Raw genomic sequence first — 20,310 nt, 5'->3', positions numbered from 1 at the left:
CACAGGTGGGGGTTGTGCTTACAGCCCAACACCGTGCAGGACGTTTGGCATTTGCCAGAGAACACCAAGATTGGCAAATTCGCCACTGGCGCCCTGTGCTCTTCACAGATGAAAGCAGGTTCACACTGAGCACACGTGACAGAGTCTGGAGACGCCGTGGAGAACGTTCTGCTGCCTGCAACATCCTCCAGCATGACCGGTTTGGCGGTGGGTCAGTCATGGTGTGGGGTGGCATTTCTTCGGGGGGCCGCACAGCCCTCCGTGTGGTCGCCAGAGGTAGCCTGACTGCCATTAGGTACCGAGATGAGATCCTCAGACCCCTTGTGAGACCATATGCTGGTGCGGTTGGCCCTGGGTTCCTCCTAATGCAAGACAATGCAAGACCTCATGTGGCTGGAGTGTGTCAGCAGTTCCTGCAAGAGGAAGGCATTGATGCTATGGACTGGCCCGCCCGTTCCCCAGACCTGAATCCAATTGAGCACATCTGGGACATCATGTCTCGCTCCATCCACCGACGCCATGTTGCACCACAGACTGTCCAGGAGTTGGCGGATGCTTTAGTCCAGGTCTGGGAGGAGATCCCTCAGGAGACCATCCGCCACCTCATCAGGAGCATGCCCAGGCGTTGTAGGGAGGTCATACAGGCACGTGGAGGCCACACACACTACTGAGCCTCATTTTGACTTGTTTTAAGGACATTACATCAAAGTTGGATCAGCCTGTAGTGTGGTTTTCCACTTTAATTTTGAGTGTGACTCCAAATCCAGACCTCCATGGGTTGATAAATTTGATTTCCATTGATAATTTCTGTGTGATTTTGTTGTCAGCACATTCAACTATGTAAAGAAAAAACTATTTAATAAGAATATTTCATTCATTCAGATCTAGGATGTGTTATTTTAGTGTTCCCTTTATTTTTGTGAGCAGTGTATATTCCATGGCAAATCATGGCATTTTAATCTTCCTACTCCTCTCCCCCAGTCCCAGGTCCATGTGACCCAGAGGACCTGATCGATGGGATCATCTTTGCTGCTAACTACCTGGGCTCCACCCAGTTGCTGTCTGACAAGACCCCCTCCAAGAACGTCCGCATGATGCAGGCCCAGGAGGCTGTCAGCCGCATCAAGGTGAGGAGAGAGACTCATTTGATTTTTTTTCTTTGCTCGCAATGAAATGGTTGAACATGCTGGGTTGACCCTAGTAGACAGTACAAATTATTTTCTTACAGAGGAACTTCTGGATAGATCCCATTTTAGTCATTTAGCAGATGCTCTTGTCCAGAGCGATAGGAGCAATTAGGATTAAGTACCTTGCTCAAGAGCACATCCACAGATTTTTCACCTAGTCAGCACGGGGATTCGAACCAGCGACCTTTCGGTTACTGGCCCAACGCTCTTAACCCGCTAGGCTACATGTCGCCCAACCTGACTCCAACCTTACCTTGTACTGTATTATGTTTTCTCCCTGGTAATGGATAATATCTAATAACCTGTTTTTAATACTGTCTGATAACACACCGGGCAAAAACTGGTTGCATCAGCGTTGTTTCCACATCATTTCAACAACAAAAGATCTATCGGATGATGTTGAATCAACGTGGAAAACTCATTGGATTTGCAAAGTCATCAATGTAAGGGGAAAAAAAATTCACCCAACTTTTAACCTAAATCCAATGACATGGTGACATTTTTTGTTGATTTCACGTTGAATTCATTGACATCTCAACCAAATGTAAATGATAACGAAATGTTGAAATTACATCTGTGCCCAGTGGGAACGTACTGCTTTATAACATCTTTATCACAAGTGATCAAATCGATATCTGTTTTGCATAGAAACATGTTCTGGGCTATGTACGAACCTGAATATGTACAAAGGTCAAGATCTCACATCAGTACATTTCTACCTATAACTGTGTCACTTCCATAGAGAATAATAGAGAACCCTAGTGCCCAAAAGCTTGTTTTAGCTTGGCCTGTGCTATTGAGGACTTTCCCCATTTTGAAGTAGTCAACTGGGTGGGAAGGAGGATCACATAATTCCATCTAGGTCACCAGAAGGGATCAGACAATTCATTATACTTGAGTAAACATTCCATAACTGCAGGTGGCAGTAAATTGCCAACCTTGGCTTTATATCTGTAGTTTAATTGACTACTTCAAAATGGAGATGTCCTCAATCGCGCTGCCCATGCGCTCACAGATGTCATAATGGGACAGATACAATGAAGAGTCCTCTATCATTCTCTATGGTCACTTCCCCTCACTCACTTTCTGTCACATGACCTGAGTCTTCCTGACATATTCCTGGTTTATCAGCCTCCTGGCGCACCTCCAGCCCATAGCCCATACTGTAGTGACTCAGCATTTTACAGCCCGCCTGATCAAAATGCACTGAGCTGTAGCCCATAGCCTCTATCAGCCCATACATACTGTACACACACCTAGAGTATGTTTTCTGTTACTCCTGTTCTCATCAGACAGAGCCACCATAGCACTTCTGCATGTTCTACTATCTTATACTATAGTATCCTTCCTATGTTTCTTCCTTGACTTTTTCCAAATTTTGTTGTTGAATTTAAAATGGATTAATTTCAGATGTTGTGCCAGTAATCTACACACAATATCCCATATTCTCAAAGTGGAAATGTTATTTTAGAAATGTTACAAATGAATTAAAAGTGAAAAGCTGAAATGTCTTGAGTTGACCAGGACCGGTGTGCCCCCCTCCCCCGCGGGACGGTTGAGTTAACGTGCGCTAATGTGATTAGCATGAGGTTGTAAATAACAAGAACATTTCCAAGGACATAGACATATCTGATATGGGCAGAAAGCTTAAATTCTTGTTAACCTAACTGCACTGTCCAATTTACAGTAGCTATTACAGTGAAATAATACCATGCTATTGTTTGAGGAGAGTGCACAGTTATGAACTTGAAAATGTATCAATAAACCAATTAGGCACATTTGGGCAGGCATGATACAACATTTTGAACAGAAATACAATGGTTCATTGGATCAGTCTAAAACGCTGCATATACACTGCTGCCATCTACTGGCCAAAAACAAAATTGCGCCTAGAGTCCTAAGTCGTATATTGGCCTTTCTCTTGCATTTCAAAGATGATGGAACAAAAACATTTTTGAAAACGGATGTTTTTTCTTTGTATTATCTTTTACTAGATCTAATGTGTTATATTCTCCTACATTAATTTCACATTTCCACAAACTTCAAAGTGTTTCCTTTCAAATGGTATCAAGAATATGCATATCCTTGCGTCAGGTACTGAGCTACCGGCAGTTAGATTTGGGTATGTCATTTTAGGCAAAAAAAGAAATAAAAAAGGGTCAGATCCTTAAGAGGTTTTAAACCCCTTTGTTATGGCAAGCCAAACTAAGTTCAGGAGTAAACATGTGCTTAACAAATCACATGATAAGTTGCATGGACTCACTCTGTGTGTAATAATAGTGGTTAACATGATTTTTGAATGACTACCCCAATTATCTGAAAGGTCCTTCGGCTGAGTAGTGAATTTCAAGCACTTATTCAACCACAAAGGTTTTTGTGGTTGAAGGAGGTTTTCTAATGCCTCGCAAAGAAGGGTACTAATTGGTAGAAGGGTAAAAATGAAAAAAAGCAGACTCTGAATATCCCTTTGAGCATGTTGAAGTTATTAATTACACTTTGGATGGTATATCAATACACCCAGTCACTACAAAGATACTCAGTTGCCAGAGAGGAAGGAAAGAGATCAGGGATTTCACCATGAGGCCAATTGTAATTTTAAAACAGTTACAGAGTTTAATGGCTGTGATAGGAGAAAACTGAGGATGGATCAACAACATTGTAGTTACTCCACAATACTAAACTAAATGACAGAGTGAAAAGAAGGAACCCTTTTCAGAATACAAATATTCCAAAATATGCATCCTGTTTGCAACAAGGCACTAAAGTAATACTGCAAAGAATGTGACAAAGAAATGAACTTCTCTGAGTACCACTCTTCATATTCTCAAGCATGGTGGTGACTGCATCATGTTATGAGTATGCTTGTCATCGGCAAGGACTAGGGAGTTTTTTAGGATAAAAAGAAATGGAATAGAGCTAAGCACAGGCCAAGTCCTAGTGGAAAACCTGGTTCAGTCTGCTTTCAAACAGACACTGGAAAGCAAATGTACCTTTCAGCAGGGCAATAACCGAATGCACAAGGCCAAATTTATACTGGAGTTGCTTACCAAGATGACATTGAGTGGCCTAGTTACAGTTTTGACTTAAATTGGCTTGAAAATCTATGGCAATACTTGAAAATGGCTGTGTAGCAATGATCAACAACCAACTTGACAGAGCTTGAATTTGAAAAATAATGATCGGCAAATATTGTACAATCCAGGTGTGCAAAGCTCTTAGAGACTTACCCAACAAGACTCACAGCTGTAATTACTGCCAAAGGTGTTATCCAACATGTATTGGGTTGAATACTTATCTAATCAAGATATATTAGTGTTTCAGTTCATATTAATTTTAGAATACATTTTTTTCCACTTTGATATTTGAATATTTTGTGTAAATCAGTGCCAAAAAAAATACAATTCAATCTATTTTAATTGCACTTTGTAACACAACTAAATGTGGAAAAGTCAAGGTGGTTGAATACTTTCCTAGGGAACTGTACCTATTAGTTTACTATGTATTGTAAAGACATACTCAAGATTCCAATTAAGCATGATACACTTTCACATTAATTGACCTCATTAAGTGAATTTGACCATAAATTAATGGTGCAGTTTAATAAAAACGTATTAGGGTGGGAATAACTGTGTCTAATCCTTTTAGTGCACAAGTGAGTCACCTGCTGGCCAAAAAATGACACACTGAACAGTAAAGTAGATATACCATTGGGTACTTTTTTAAAGACTGGTTGATTTCAGACTGGTTGAATCCCAGAAATTAAATGTAAGATATGTTCTAAAATGGAATGTCCCAATGGATGTAATCAATACACACACTGCCACTCAATCCCCTCCCCAGATCCATAGGCCTACTATGCCCATGCTACTTCAGCCCTGCACTACTCTGACCACACACACACACACACACACACACACACACACACACACACACACACACACACACACACACACACACACACACACACACACACACACACACACACACACACACACACACACACACACACACACACAGCTGTGTTATTGTGAAATGTCAGGACTTTTTGGAGTGTCAAATATTTGCGCCATTACAAATCCTATTTTCCCTAACCGTTAACCTAACCCTTAACCTAACCCTAACCCAAAACAACTAAACTTAAGCTTAAACATAACCCTTTAGCTTAAAATAGCAATTTTGAACAAATTCAGGACCTGAAAAAAGTCCTGACTTTTCAAAAAAGTTGTTTCCTATCTGTTCAGGACATTAAGATGAAATGTAAGGACATTGGGTCCTGATAATGTAGGAAAACAAGTACACACACACACACACACACAGCGCAACCTGTCTGAGCCCTGAGCCCTGCTTCAGTCTAACCCATTCTCCTGTATGTATGTTTGTTCCATGCCAAGCAGACGGCCCAGAAATTAGCCAAAAACAAGAAGAAGGTGCAGTACTCCTCATTGATTGGCTGTTCAGTGTTCCGTTGTGTTTTCCTGTGTCTGTCTGTGTCTATGTCCCAAATGGCACCCTATTCCCTATTTAATGCACTACTTTTGACCAGAGCCCTATAGGCTATATAAGGAATAGGCTGCCATTAGGGACTCATTCTGTGTTGTAAAGTCTCTCTCTCCTTTTTCCTTATTTTTCTTCTTCTTTTACTCGCTGCATTTTCTGAATCCAGCAACAAAGTCTTCTGTTGATTTGCAGTCATGTTATGTATACCATTCTTAGGTTTGTCTGTCAATTAAATCCGTCACCATTTTCTCATTCCATGTCAGACATTCTCCGATTTATCCTCCTATAGAGTTTCTACAAGATACTGACAGGAATAAATAGACACATGGACACATGATATAGATGTACAACGAATAAAAGATTATATGAGGAGAAACTGAAATTGCTGGATGCAGAAAATGGCTGTGCAGCCACAATTCTTTTGTTATACCATGACGTTGTGTTGTGTTTGTGATCGTAATTGAAGAGGCTTTTCTCTGGCACAAGCTCCTGTATTAGTGTGGTATTTCAACAATTGTAAGGCTGTTAGCACTGTGAATCCTGTGGATGGCTAACATTACACACAGCAGCACCTCTCTCTCTTTTCCAACACAGACCGACTAAGTATTCACTGTAAACCCAAAGTTTCTCAACTCCGATCCTGGGGACTCACAGGAATCCATCCAGGTTTTCATTACAACCAACACTCTCATCACTGTTATACTGACTATATGAAGTGGCCAAAAACCAATATAACTAGAGTGAAGGTCCCCAGGAGGGAAGTTGAGAAACACCACAGTATAACTAATAAGACTAACCCCATTACTAACTCCAGTCTCTCTGCTACCTATGGAGAGGCTATACTCGACTAACTACTGAACTAACTCTAAATATGCTGTACAAGCCAGAATTACACTAAAGGAAAACAACAACTCTATACACACACACACACACTCACACACACACACACACACACACACACACACACACACACACACACACACACACACACACACACACACACACACACACACACACACACACACACACACACACACACACACACACTCTATCTGCAACATTCTGAACACCTCAAAGCTTTTGATTAATTGAAAGTGCTGGTGTCTTCCTTCAGTGTTAACTCGGGTAGTTGTGGACTGTCTCTGACCTCTGTCTAGTTGTGGAATGATAATAATGGACTGTCAGCTGTACTACTCTAATAGACTAGATGCTCAATTGCCCTGTTCTGTCTCTGTGTCTTTCTCTGTCACTGTATGTATCGGTCTGTGTGTGTGTGTCTAAGCAGGCTCCAGAAGGTGAGGCCCAGCCCATGACGGAGGTGGACCTCTTCATCTCCACCCAGAGGATTAAAGTCCTCAACGCTGACTCACAGGTACACACTCTCTGCCTCTCTCTCTCATCTTCTATGTTGCTCACTTCTCTCTTGGCATTTCTCCTCCTCTCCTCAGGTAGTAACAGTCCCAGCCAGGTTGCCATTGCAGCCAGTGGGCTTAGATTTACCTCTGGTAATGGCGGGTCGTGGCTCATTAATCCCAGCGTGGGTCCAATCAGGGGGCCTGGCCACACTAGTCAATTACCTGTACAAGTACCCCTGGGACAATCAATATAGTGTTTCTTGAGTGTAGATTTTTTCACACGACAGCTGATGGAGTTGCTTTGTTATTGGTTTGGTCCTGAGTTTCTTCTTTCTGTGCCCTCCCTGTCCTGACCATAGACATAGAGAAGGGTTGAATCTGGTAGACATGAAACGTATGTTTTTGACTGTCCCCTCTGTGTCTACAGGAGACTATGATGGACCACCCCCTGACCATAACCGTATCATCACCCTTGAACCCTGACCATAACCCTATCATCACCCCTTAAAACCTCTTGAAGCTAGGGGGCAGAATTATTAATTTTTATGTTTGGAAAAAATAACTTTCCCAATGTAAGCTGCCTATTTCTCAGGCCTAGATGCTAGAATATGCATATAATTGACAGATTAGGATAGAAAACACTCTAAAGTTCCCAAAACTGTCAAAATATTGTCTGAGTATAACAGAACTGATTTTGTTGGCAAAAACCTGAGGAAATCCAACCCGGAAGTGCTTCTTATTTTGAAAAATCCCTGTTCCATTGCCTGCCTTTCCTTCATTTAAAGGGATATCAACCAGATTCCTTTTCCTATGGCTTCCTCAGGGTGTGAACAGTCTTTAGACATAGTTTCAAGCTTTTATTCTGAAAAATTAGCGAGATTTTTCAAAACGCGTCAGTGGATAGCTGAATGTCCTTCGATTAGTTCATGCGCGCGAAAGTTGTAGCTCGACATTTTCTTTATCTCTTTTATTGAATAGTTTACCGTCCGGATGAAATATTATCGATTATTTATGTTAAAAACAACCTGAGGATTGATTATAAAAAACGTTTGACATGTTTCTACGAACTTTACGGATACTATTTGGAATTTTCGTCTGCCCTTCATGACCGTTCGAGCCTGTTGATTTCTGAACATAACGCACCAACCAGGTTTTTGGATATAAAATAATATTTATCGAACAAAAGGAACATTTATTGTGTAACTGGGAGTCTCGTGAGTGCAAACATCCGAAGATCATCAAAGGTAAGCGATTAATTTTATTGCTTTTCTGACTTTCGTGACCAATCTACATTGCTGCTAGCTATTCGTAATGTTTTGTCTAGTGATCGATAAACTCACAAACGCTTGGATTGCTTTTGCTGTAAAACACATTTTCAAAATCTGACATGATAGGTGGATTAACAACAAGCTAAACTGTGTTTTGGTATATTTCACTTGTGATTTCATGAAAATAAATATTTGTAGTATTTTTTTATTTATTTGGCGCTCTGCAATTCAGCGGTTGTTTACAAAAATGATCCCGTTAAAGGGATCCGTGCGCCAAGAGGTTATTAACCCCTAACCCTATCATCACCTCTTAACCCTTGACCCTAACCCTATCTCTCCTCTATCTACAGGAGACTATGATGGACCACACTCTGAGGACCATCTCCTACATCGCTGACATCGGCAACATTGTGGTTCTGATGGCAAGGCGCCGTATGCCCCGCCCAGACTCCATGGACAGCGTGGAGGCGTCAGACCCCGCCGAGGACGAGAAACAAAGGCAGTACAAGATGATCTGCCACGTCTTTGAGTCCGAGGACGTGAGGATCTCACTTTACTTTTACTTTCAAACGATGTCTCATCTCTCTCTCCCTTTCTCCCTCTCCCTCCCTCTCTCCCTACTTACTCTCTGTCTTTTACTCTCTCACTCTTTCTCATTTGTTCATTCATTCTTTGTCACTGTATAACTCTCTCTCTTTGTGGTTACAATTACAACCCTTAGTCTCTCCATTGCTCTCTCTCCCTCTCTTTCTCATATTTTTTCTCTCTCTATCTGGATTCAACTCGTCCTGTTGACTGACTATCAACCTTATTTCATTTTAATGTTGCATTAATTAATCATAATCAAGTCTCCACGCCCTCCCTTATCCTCATTTCACTTAACAGAGTTGGTTTTTGGGACCCCTGATGTAAATGGCCTCACACACACACACACACACACACACACACACAGACAGACAGACAGACAGACAGACAGACAGACAGACAGACAGACAGACAGACAGACACAGACAGACACAGACACAGACACAGACACAGACACAGACACAGACACAGACACAGACACAGACACAGACAGACAGACAGACAGACAGACAGACAGACACACACAGACACACACACAGACACACACACACACACACAGACACACACACACACACACGAACACACACACACACACACACACACACACACACACACACACACGAACACACACACACACACATGAACACACACGAACACAGACATATGAACAGACACACACACATGCCAGTGATGACAGCATGGCCGACCTTTCCTTTCTCTGTACTCCAGGGATTTGAGATCAACTTCAGAAGACCGAGTGAGACTCAGAGAGATGAAACATTCATCTCATCAATATGAAACACTTCTGTCCTGATTAGTTTGTTCTGTTTAAAGCCCCGATGCAGTCTTTTTGATTGGATTTTAAATCATTACTGTATGTCTAACAAATCACTGTGTTACAGTTGATTTCCCTCCCTCTCTTCCTCCCTCTCCTCTGTCCCTTGCCTCCCTCTCTCCCACTCTCCCTCTCCAGGCCCAGCTGATTGCTCAGTCTATAGGCCAGGCCTTCAGTGTGGCGTACCAGGAGTTCTTGCGAGCTAACGGCATCAACCCAGAGGACCTGAGTCAGAAGGAGTACAGTGACCTGCTCAACACTCAGGACATGTACAACGATGACCTCATACACTTCTCCAAGTCTGAGAACTGCAAAGACGTGAGTCTGTCGTAGAATGACGAACTGTACTACAGTACCCATCATGCTCTGTATCTGTACCTGGCTTTATCTTACTGAAGGCGTTCGTAAAGCTAACGCTATGGTGTATTAATACATCTGTTCCACTTCTACAAGTCCGAGAACGACCGTGGTTTTACGAATGAAGAGCAGAGTTCTTACTGTGCTATGAACTGTCTCCAGTCAGCAGCACCACTGAATCATTTTTAACCTTGAAACCACCCATGTCCAGTCTTGGCCACGGCAGGCAGTGATTGGTTCTAGACCATGGCACGGGGTAAGAACTCAAGTTCGAAATGAAGTAAAGCAGCAAAGATGTAAGTCTCTCAGACACTGGGATCTCCCAGGCAGGCCTCTGGAGAATTGATCAATTGATTTGACCAGTTCAAAAAACACAGTATCTTTTTAAAAACGTGACAGTGATATGACAAAAAGTCTGAGACTTATTTCCCCTAAAAGAAAAGTGGTCCTCTTTGATGGAGATTAAAAAGTCTCTCTAGTAGTCGGTTCCAGATGATGGAAAGGGAGTTGAGGCAGTGGGCTGGAAATGCAGTATAGCTTGAGTGGAGGGGGCATCGATGGTACAGTCAAGAAGAAACAAAGACTCTTAGTCAGTGCACCACACCTGCTCCTCCGACGTTCAGTTCCTCCACAGGAGCGGCTCCTCCACAGGTACAGGTCCTCCATTGCCGAAAATGTGGCACCCACTTGGGTGGAGGGCATGGAGACTTGATTATGATTAATCTTTTAATGCTTAATTAAAATAACAAATATAAAGGCGCCACACATTGACACTGGTTAGGAACAGTCCCTTTGCCTTCTCTGCCATCCCCGGAAACTGCAAGCAGTTGTCAATCCCAGCAGATGAAACAAAAAAGCCAGTGCTGCATTATTTAAATCCAAATAGTGTAGCTATCAAGCCAAACAAGTATACTTTTTATCTGTCCTGCATCTGTGAGTCAAGACAACCAAATGTAAGCGAACGAAACCCAGAGCAATGAAACCCCCCACAAATAAATGTAAAAAAATACATAAAAAACACAGAAGAAGGTGCCATGGCAACCACGGAAGTACAACGTAGTTAAACAAAACATTTGTTATTAAGCCAAAAGTAGTGAACTATGGCTGGGTTGACACAGGCAGCCCAATTATGATATTTTGCCCAATTACTGGCAAAAGAGCTGATCTAATTGGCCAATAAAACTATTTTAGCAAAAAAAAGGTCCGAATTGGGCTGCCTGGTAAAGAAAGGAAGCAGTGCGAAAGACTGATTGTCATCCTGACCTCCACAGGTTATTCAGTCACATAGGCTTGTACTCAGACAACATGATTAGAACACAACAGTCGTAAGTGGCAATTCTTAGCTCCAGCATGGACGCGATAAGACAGTGACGTAGATGAAAGTACTGATAAAAACTTGTCTTGATAAGGCAGCCTATGTAGAGAGAAGGGTTTGCTCTTTATTTGGGGTGTAGACCAGGTTACTGTAAAAGCAATTTGTGGCAACTGCTGATGTAAAAAAAAGGCTTTATAAATACATTGAGATCAACCGATTGATTGATTGACTGATTGTGGGTCTCCCCAGATTTACATCGAGAAGCAGAAAGGTGAGATTCTGGGCGTGGTCATTGTGGAGAGTGGGTGGGGCTCCATCCTGCCCACAGTCATCATCGCCAACATGATGCATGCTGGTCCGTCGGAGAAGTCAGGCCGTCTTAATATCGGAGACCAGATTATGTCTATTAACGGGACCAGTCTGGTGGGGCTACCCCTGTCCACCTGCCAGACCATTATTAAGGTAACACACACTCTCTCCTCTCCCTCCCTCCCTCCCTCCCTCCCTCCCTCCCTCCCTCCCTCCCTCCCTCCCTCCCTCTTTCTCTTCTTCAATCAGTCTGGTGGGGCTACCCCTGTCCACCTGCCAGTCTATCATCAAGGTAACACACACACTCTCTCCTCCCTCTCTTTCTCTCTCTCCTTCCATTAGTCTGGTGGGCCTGCCCCTGTCTGCCAGAGTGAGGACAGGATATCTCTTTCTCTTCTAACTCTCCTTCCTTTATGTCTCATCTATCTCTGCATCCTCTTTCTTTCCTCGCTATCTCTGTATCCTCTCCTCTTACAATGACATGTTCTCTTTTATGTGAGAACGGGAATGCCAAGGACAGTGCAGTACACACAGCCAACATCTATACTTGTCACCTACCAATTCTCTTATTAGACTAGTTTAATTCATTCTCCACTTCTCTTCTCTCTCAGGGTCTGAAGAACCAGTCTCGTATCAAGCTGAACATCGTCAGGTGTCCTCCTGTTACCACGGTGCTCATCAGACGACCTGACCTCAGATACCAGCTGGGCTTCAGCGTACAGAATGGCATTGTGGGTATCACCAGGGAGACCATGTGTTGTGTGATATCATGAGCCCCAAACTTTCTCGGCATTTGACTTTGTCCTCTTTGCTTTGTGATAATAACCTTCTGTTTGTGTATGATAGTGGTGACTCTTGAAGTGATGGGCTCATGCTTTTGCTGAAACTGAATATAACAGATGTTAAGCTGATTGGCTGAATGTAACTGTCTTTTTTGGACCTTCCGCTGCACACCCACAGATCTGCAGCCTTATGCGAGGGGGCATCGCTGAGAGGGGAGGGGTCAGGGTCGGCCACCGCATCATCGAGATCAATGGCCAGAGCGTGGTGGCCACGCCCCACGAGAAGATCGTCCACATCCTGTCCAACGCCGTGGGAGAGGTGAGGTCAGAGGGGAAAGGTCATTCTGAGCCTGTAATTGTTAGCTTAACAAAGCATTTCAGTTTTGGTGCTGGACCTTCAACCATTGTTGGGTTAGGTTTAGGGTAGTCTCGCGTAGCCATACCTCCAAAACAGTGGAGGCTGCTGAGGGGAGGATGGCTCATAATAATGGCTGGAACGGAGCGAATAGAATGGAATCAAACACATGGAAAACATATGTTTGATGTTGTTGCTACCTTTCCCCTTATTCCGCTCCTGCCATTACCACGTGCCCGTCCTCCCTAATTAAGGCGCCACCAATCTCCTGTGCTCCAAAATCATGTCACGCTCCCTTTGGTGATCTGGAGAATTTTGTATTAGCCGATATGGTTAGAATGGTTCGCAGGATTCCAGCAGCTACATATTAATTGGATGTTACATTTCAAGAACCTTCCCCACATGCCCCTAAATGGGCGCTGCATCTTTGTTATGTTTGTCACTGTTTTCAGACCAGGTAAGATACATTTTGTAGAGTTGTTCCTAGTTTGCAACATTGGTGAAAATGGAAGAAAACCTGGAGTAAAAACTGAATTATGGTTTGCCAGAAGTGTGCTCTACACACAAAATCGAGTCGATAAAACTTCTCTGCTTGAAAACTCTACAAAAAAAAGAGACGTTATGAGTGGGCACCTGTGGAGCTCTGCCCAAGCAAGGCATTTCATTCGTTTGACGTGTTGTTAGGCGTCATTGATTTATACTGGGTTTCCACCCATTTTTAGCTGTTTTCTGCCATTGACTTTCCCAGGCTTTCTGTATAGGGAAGCCTGGTTCTCGACGAGGCTACGGTTAGGTTTGTCTAGGGTTAGGGTTGAGGCTAGGCTTAGTCTTGAGCTGGGATGTGGACATGAAGCTAGGGTTGGGGTTAAGGCTAGGATTGTGTAGTTACTGTATATCCATGATCAGCGTGACTCTCATTCTTCAGCTCTCTGACTTTCTTCATCTTTCGTTCTCTCGCTCTCTTCCACAGATCCACATGAAGACGATGCCAGCTGCCATGTACCGCCTGCTAACTGCCCAGGAGCAACCTGTTTACATCTAGTGATGACCTCCCTCTCCTACCCGACATCCGACCTCACCCCCTGATGACCTCACTCCCTGATGACGTCACCCCTGACCCCCAGCATCACTGCACCCTCTATGTGTGAGCAACTCCTCCCCCTCCCTCAAACCCCAGATCACCATTGGAGACTGAAGCTTCTTAATCCTTACAAACGGACGTATCACATGCTCTGGATTACTATTTTATCCAATCTGATTGTTTTGCTGTGGAGAGTATAGTTTGGCTGAAAAAGACAGCTTGTTCCAGCCCCTCCCATACTGAGGGTTGCTTCCTGAACTTCCCACTGACCTTCCCTTCATTCCCATGTTTCTTTTTCTCCCTCTCTCTGTTTCTCTCTCTCTACCCCTCTCCCTCTCACTTTCTATCGGTCTCCCTCCCTTCTCTATCCCTCTCTCTTTCTCTCCCTCTCTTTCTCTCACCGGCTGCACTCGTCTGATGTAATGTTGAATACTTCTGTGTTCTCCCACAACACAAACAAAAAGAGAGGGAGTGTGAAACTTGCTGATAAACAAGTGTTACTACTCTGAACAACAAACTCCTATCACTCCTCGTCATAACATGCCATGCCTTCCGTCTAACGTTAATGTCCAAGCAGGGAGGACTTTTCCCGACTCTGGAAGTCCACCAGGAAAGATAAAGAAAACCAAACGTTCCCATCCCATTTTTTTTATTTATTTTAATTTTTTTAAGGCTGAGCATTCCAAGTTTCTCCACGCCCATCTGTTTTAGTCAGGCCTCATCAAGGGAAGGCTACACTACATAGACCAAATTATTTAAAACCTTCCAAAGGAATTCACATTCCCTTCTGAAATAACACGCAGTCCAGGAAAAACAGTTCTACGAGGCTAGAGGACAGCTTTGTAAGACAGTGTTTAGACAGAAGCCAGCCCTGAAATGGGAGCTTTTGAAAGTAAAAATGTAATTCTACCTATTGCCAGGACAACAAAATAACACGCGTCTAGTTCTCACATGGAATTAGCATTAATAGCAAAACGCTCTCCATCCTCATCTTTCCCTTCAGCATCCTCTTGAACTGAAAACTATGATTAGGTGACAACAGAACTCACAACCACTATTACGGAAGGAAAAAAAAAAACACTTGCTAATATTTTTTCAAAATCGGTTCGGCTAATCACATACTAATTCATCAAAACACCATATGTCTTAAGGGTTTACAGTCACTCTGAGACCAGAGCTTAAAGTAAATGCCCAGTGTTTCCAGATTTCTATGAAATATGACCAATAATTACAATATGAGTGAAATGGTTTTCGTTTTAAAATTGGTATGTTAAAAAGTAGCTTTTCTGTGTTGGATTGGTGTGGGCGTACCCCAACAACAGAATAGTGTGGCCGTATACCGGTCATTAAAAATATTCACGCAAGTAGACTGCTGATTGACCAGTTCAGCCTCCTCTAGACAGCTGATTGGCCAGCTCATCCTCCTCAGGGAGATATGTCTATGAGAAAATAGTTTGTTTGAGATACAAGTTTGAGGTGGGGTTTTTGAAGTGTTTTTGTCTACAATTTATGCTTTGGTCACATAGTCAACAACATTATTTGGATATGAGTTAACAGCATATTAACTTTTAAAGTGAGATTTTAACTGGGTGGTTACTTTAAGCCATACGTTACATTTCACATAGGTTGTATCCCAAATGGCACCCTATTCCCTATAGTGCACTACTTTTAAGCAGGGCCCATAGGGCATGGGTCGAAAGTAGTGCACTATGTAGGGGAAAGGGTGCCATTTGGGACGCCACCACAAAGGTTCTGTACTGTAGGCTCTGGTGGTGGAATACAGTAGACGCTAAAACTGTTCAGATCCATCTTAGGCTGAGGAGAGATAGCAGAGATCAACCAGATGTGTATGGAATACCTCAGACTTTGGCACCAAACTGAAGTTCAGGATTTCATATTTTTTTTGCGATCAGGACAGTTGGATTAGATTGTGTTACAGTACAACCTTAAAAACAACCTGCAATGAAATGATTTTATATTTTCATTACCAAGGATTTTACATTCCTCTGTCTTATTTAATATTTTAAAAAATGTCTTGAATATAATCTGCAATATTTATGCCAGAGTATACTGTAATTCTGTTTATAGGTCATAATATTGCATTTGGATCTCAATCTTTATACTTGAAGGATGCTTATCATAGTACAAGAAATGGGTCATTAGTTTGTTATTTAAAAAACATGATTTATTTTATTTTTAGATTTTATTTTGTTATCTCGCAAATGTGATGAAATGAAAGTACTTTGAGTCAACATATCTCATCTCCCTGGTGTACATGATTCACAAGTCCTCAAATGTATCTCTGTTGAAGTGGATAGAAGTTCCCCTCCTGTTTATGTTGGGCCCTGCTGCCTTTCTGACTAGAAGTGATTAATGAGGCTACAGTGTTTTGAGACTAGGAGCTCGATTCAATCCTTATCGGCGAATAGCAACTTGACATTTAAAGGTCATTTCTGATTTAGCCAACATATGCAGCATTTACCGTGAATTCAGTCTCCGTGAACGCAGGAATAGTGCCTTTACATTTCAATCGCGCTATAGCGCCGAACTTCGGCGATACAGATTGAATCAAGCCCTAGTAACTAAAGCAAGATGCGATGACTTACCACTGGTAATGAACACGTCAACCACAATGGAAGCATTATTATGTAGTAGTAAATTGATGAGCAGATGCTCTGATTATGGCCTTGCTGTAGGAGTGTCAGCTAATGCAGATGATGGATTGACAGTGGGAAGGAATGACTAATGTTGACGTTATGATTCCTCCTCTATAACCACATATCCTCCCTTTCATTGATCTGTCTGGCCTGCCGTATACATTTCATAACCTATTTTCTTCACAATGAGAAATAAGACTCTTCTCACTCTAGCTCTACTCTGGGTCTGTAGCTTACTTAAGAATCAGATCTAGTTATTTTAGAATGTTTTAAAATGTAATTCTGAAATGTCTAGAACTCTAGACAATAAAAAAAGAAAATGAATTCCAGGAAGCTTCCACCTTGTTTAACGTGAATGAGCTTTGACCTCCTGCCCAGACATCCTCTCCCTCACTTCGTGTCTCCCGTGTCACTTCCCGCTTGAGACACGCCCCCTCTGGATTGGTGTTTACAAACTGTCATGGGACAGTTTCCGGGTTTCGGAGTGGACACACATTATGACGTGTGTCATAATAACACCTCTGTAGGAGGGACACATTCTGTTGCGACACCTCTGCTACACTGACTTGTGGAGGGGACACACATTATGACGCTACACCTCTTGCAAGTTGCTGTTGGAGCACCCTGCCACCTGAGCTTGTGTGCCAAACGTTGACCCTTCCCCTCTGCCCTACTCTCCCCTCTAAACCATTGATTGTTCCAAATGTCTATTCTATCTCCTCCCTAAATCAAATTTTGGCCTTATTTATTACTGTACTTATGACATTGAACTACTAAATGATACTGAAAAAGTTGTTCCTGTACGGTTGACCACATGATGTTCTAGCATGGTTTATCTATGGAGTCACCGGTCGGTCGGTAATATGCTGTATCATTCCTGCTTCTAGTGTGTGTGGTGTGTAATGACAACTTCTTTACTCCATGTTAAACCAAAACCAGCTGGACTACATAATATATACATAAATATATATAAAGGTATATATACTTCTAATGGTTATTTGTGTGTTTGGATTGACCATATAAGCAAGCTTCAATGAAAAACAAGTAACGTGAAAAGAGAATTCAGACTGATGGCAAGGGCCCTTAACGTGACTCTGAAAGAAGTGGTTTCATATGAACTAGAGATGGAGTTGATTGTGTGAAAATACATAACTGTACATATTTGACTAGCGCACAAGGTCACAAACACAGGGGCGTATTGCTATAGACCTCCCCCGCAAGAAAGTTGTACTTTGTAAAGAGATGGGGAGCAAACATGCACTTGAGTAGATGGTGACTGAGAGGTGGGATAACTAGTGTTTATAATGCACTGTTTTGAATGTAATTAATCTTAAAAAAAACACTTTCTGTAAGGCTATGGCAATGTTTATTTATTTGCTAGCTTTTCTGTGATGTTACAGTTATTGAACTACATTACCTTACCAGAACTGGAATGTTTGTAACGGTATTTACAACAATAAACTACTTGCAAAAGGACAGTACTGTTGTCACTTTCTTTTTTAAGGAGTGCGGCGGTCCCACTCCTTTTGTTTTTTTTGTTGCTTTATTGAAGAGGTACTACAGCGTGGAAGAGTGAGTCAAAGGGCAGTGGGCCCGATTCGAACCCATGCCGACTGGCATACATGTGTGCCGGGGTCAGCGGCTGTAACCACTGGACCACACAGACCACTTTCTGTTGCCTTTAAAGGCCAGGATTCAATCCAAGGCGTGTTATAGAGGAATGCACTGGACAGCCGACAATGTGCCTTTTTAAAGGTAATTAAGCTTGGGAACATCCGCAGCATTTACCATGAATGGCATCTCAGCTAACGTTAGGGACATTGCCTTTAAAATGCACATTGTCGCTGTCCAGTGCACTGCTCTATAATGCGCATTGGGTTGAATCCCAGTCTAAATGATGCAGTTTGATTTAATGAATTGAAGCTAAATGTAGCATCCCAAGACTAAACACCCTTGCATTGCATGACCAGTTTAATTCATATTGAACATTTCAAATGTACATGATTTGGAACATTACAGGCAGCAGGGGTAGAACTGAATTTTCCTGGGTAGATAGTGAAGTGTAGAGAGAGACTCTTCCTTCCATAGACTCTCACATGCAGTTCTCCTTCAAGTTAGGCCTAAATTCAAGCGCGATTGACATTTGAAGGTAATCTTCAATTGAGGAGACATATCTAGCGTTTACCGCAAATGTGGAAACATTTCCTTTGAAAGATGCATAGCCGAAAAGGGGCGATTGGATTGAATCTAGCTCTTATTGTTCAGTGCAAAATTGCTGTCTAGCAGGGTCGTGCACAGACTGAAGAAAAAATATTACTTTCGTAATTTCTATCTCGAAATTCATTCTAACTATTTTTGTTTGTTGCATAAGTCTATTTATTTCTGCAACAACACACTCATCAGAAAAATACATGATTGACTACGGGAAAATAGGGTGAGGATACAGCTGATCATTGTTAAACTGCTAGTTTGCTAGTATGATTTATTCTTTACTGATTGTGATCAATAAATGCTCTTAAATTATGAAATAACGTCATAACAGAATATTCACAATCGTCTAGCTCATGATACAGTATATGGCTGGCTAGTGACATGTGTGGATATCTTAGTATATGGTGGTTAGCTACAGACTACCTGTGTTGCTACTGCATGTATCAGCCAACCAGACCGAGTACTGATGATTATGTAAATCAAGTGGCAGGGCAGACTGGGAAACAGGCACAACCCGGGCGTGCCCAAGCTCTGTACAAGGCAGACCAACATGCGCAATCAACAGATGGGGTGGGGGTGGCGAACTTAACGATGACCTGCGGGCAGTGGGTTCAGAACAACATCATCAAAAACTGTATACAAAAAAACAAGTATACCGCCACCCAAAATGGGACTTGGCGAGTGGGAGGGCAAAGGGACAGGTGCTTGACACAGGTACACTCCTATCTGTGCACATGCCTGCTGTCTAGCCATATGTTCAGTGCCAATCATTTCAGAACAGGTTGTAGCAAAGAATAGTTAATGGGAAATATTCTCTGACGATGCAAACAACATCTGTACTGAACATATACCGGTAAACTTCAACAATATTAGCACAGCACAAATAAAAAAAAACACATACAGACACTCTCATACACAACCACACACTCCCATGCAGCCTTTCCAAAGGCTAATCCTTGCAGTCTGTGGGACTTTTCTCCACTAGCTTTAGCAGTGGCAGTCCCAAACCTCACCACTAGTAGGAGCACTTCACTTGGAGTCAATGGGCTGTTTTCCCCCAGTGGACCATACCATTATGTCTTCGCTAGGGAGGTTTTGAGATGGGATAACAGAGTTCCATCAGAGCACAGTTTCCCTGAACACCCCTATGAGACTGTGGGGGCGCTCGTGGTGATCCAGGAGTGACCCCGCCCGTGACGTTGACCTAGAACCAACCCTAGAACCCGCTCTAGACCAGGACCTGGAGCCAGAGCCACCACCCTGCCTGTCCTCTAGCGGCTGCTGTTCCGCCCAGGTGAAGGTGCTGAGGTCCCCACAGCTCCCGAGGTGCAGCAGCCCGGGTCTCTTCCGGAGGGGCTGGGGCAGGGTCTGGGAGGAACAGTTCAACAGGGGGGCACTGGGTCTGGAGCGGGGCCTGGGGAGGGAGAAGGGCTGGAGGACAGCTGCTCTTTCTGATACTGTGATCACCTGGAGAGGAGAGGAGGATATAATGGTCCAGTTTAAAGGGATAGTTCAC

At 42.8% G+C, this 20,310-nt stretch overlaps 2 protein-coding genes across 2 annotated transcripts in view; one reads left to right on the top strand and one right to left on the bottom strand.

The window, feature by feature from the left end:
• Positions 1-13,887, top strand: part of apba1a (amyloid beta (A4) precursor protein-binding, family A, member 1a) — a 33,376-nt gene extending 19,489 nt beyond the window's left edge. Inside the window, exons 4-12 of the mRNA XM_038998607.1 lie at positions 982-1,127; positions 5,582-5,614; positions 6,970-7,056; positions 8,658-8,846; positions 9,866-10,045; positions 11,649-11,861; positions 12,320-12,439; positions 12,669-12,809; positions 13,816-13,887. Of these exons, the coding sequence (XP_038854535.1) occupies positions 982-1,127; positions 5,582-5,614; positions 6,970-7,056; positions 8,658-8,846; positions 9,866-10,045; positions 11,649-11,861; positions 12,320-12,439; positions 12,669-12,809; positions 13,816-13,887 (1,181 nt within the window). The remainder of the gene's footprint in view (positions 1-981; positions 1,128-5,581; positions 5,615-6,969; positions 7,057-8,657; positions 8,847-9,865; positions 10,046-11,648; positions 11,862-12,319; positions 12,440-12,668; positions 12,810-13,815) is intronic.
• A 4,183-nt stretch (positions 13,888-18,070) lies between these two features.
• LOC120044029 (protein FAM189A2-like) overlaps positions 18,071-20,310 on the bottom strand; it is a 55,884-nt gene continuing 53,644 nt past the window's right edge. Inside the window, exon 10 of the mRNA XM_038988624.1 lies at positions 18,071-20,261. Coding sequence (XP_038844552.1) covers positions 19,914-20,261 — 348 coding nt within the window. The 3' untranslated portion in view covers positions 18,071-19,913. The remainder of the gene's footprint in view (positions 20,262-20,310) is intronic.

Source organism: Salvelinus namaycush, chromosome 1, assembly GCF_016432855.1.
Source record: "Salvelinus namaycush isolate Seneca chromosome 1, SaNama_1.0, whole genome shotgun sequence".
In the NCBI taxonomy this organism is placed as follows: Eukaryota; Metazoa; Chordata; class Actinopteri; order Salmoniformes; family Salmonidae; genus Salvelinus; species Salvelinus namaycush.
Note: the sequence above shows the minus strand (reverse complement) of the source record. Positions and strands in the feature narration are given on the sequence as shown.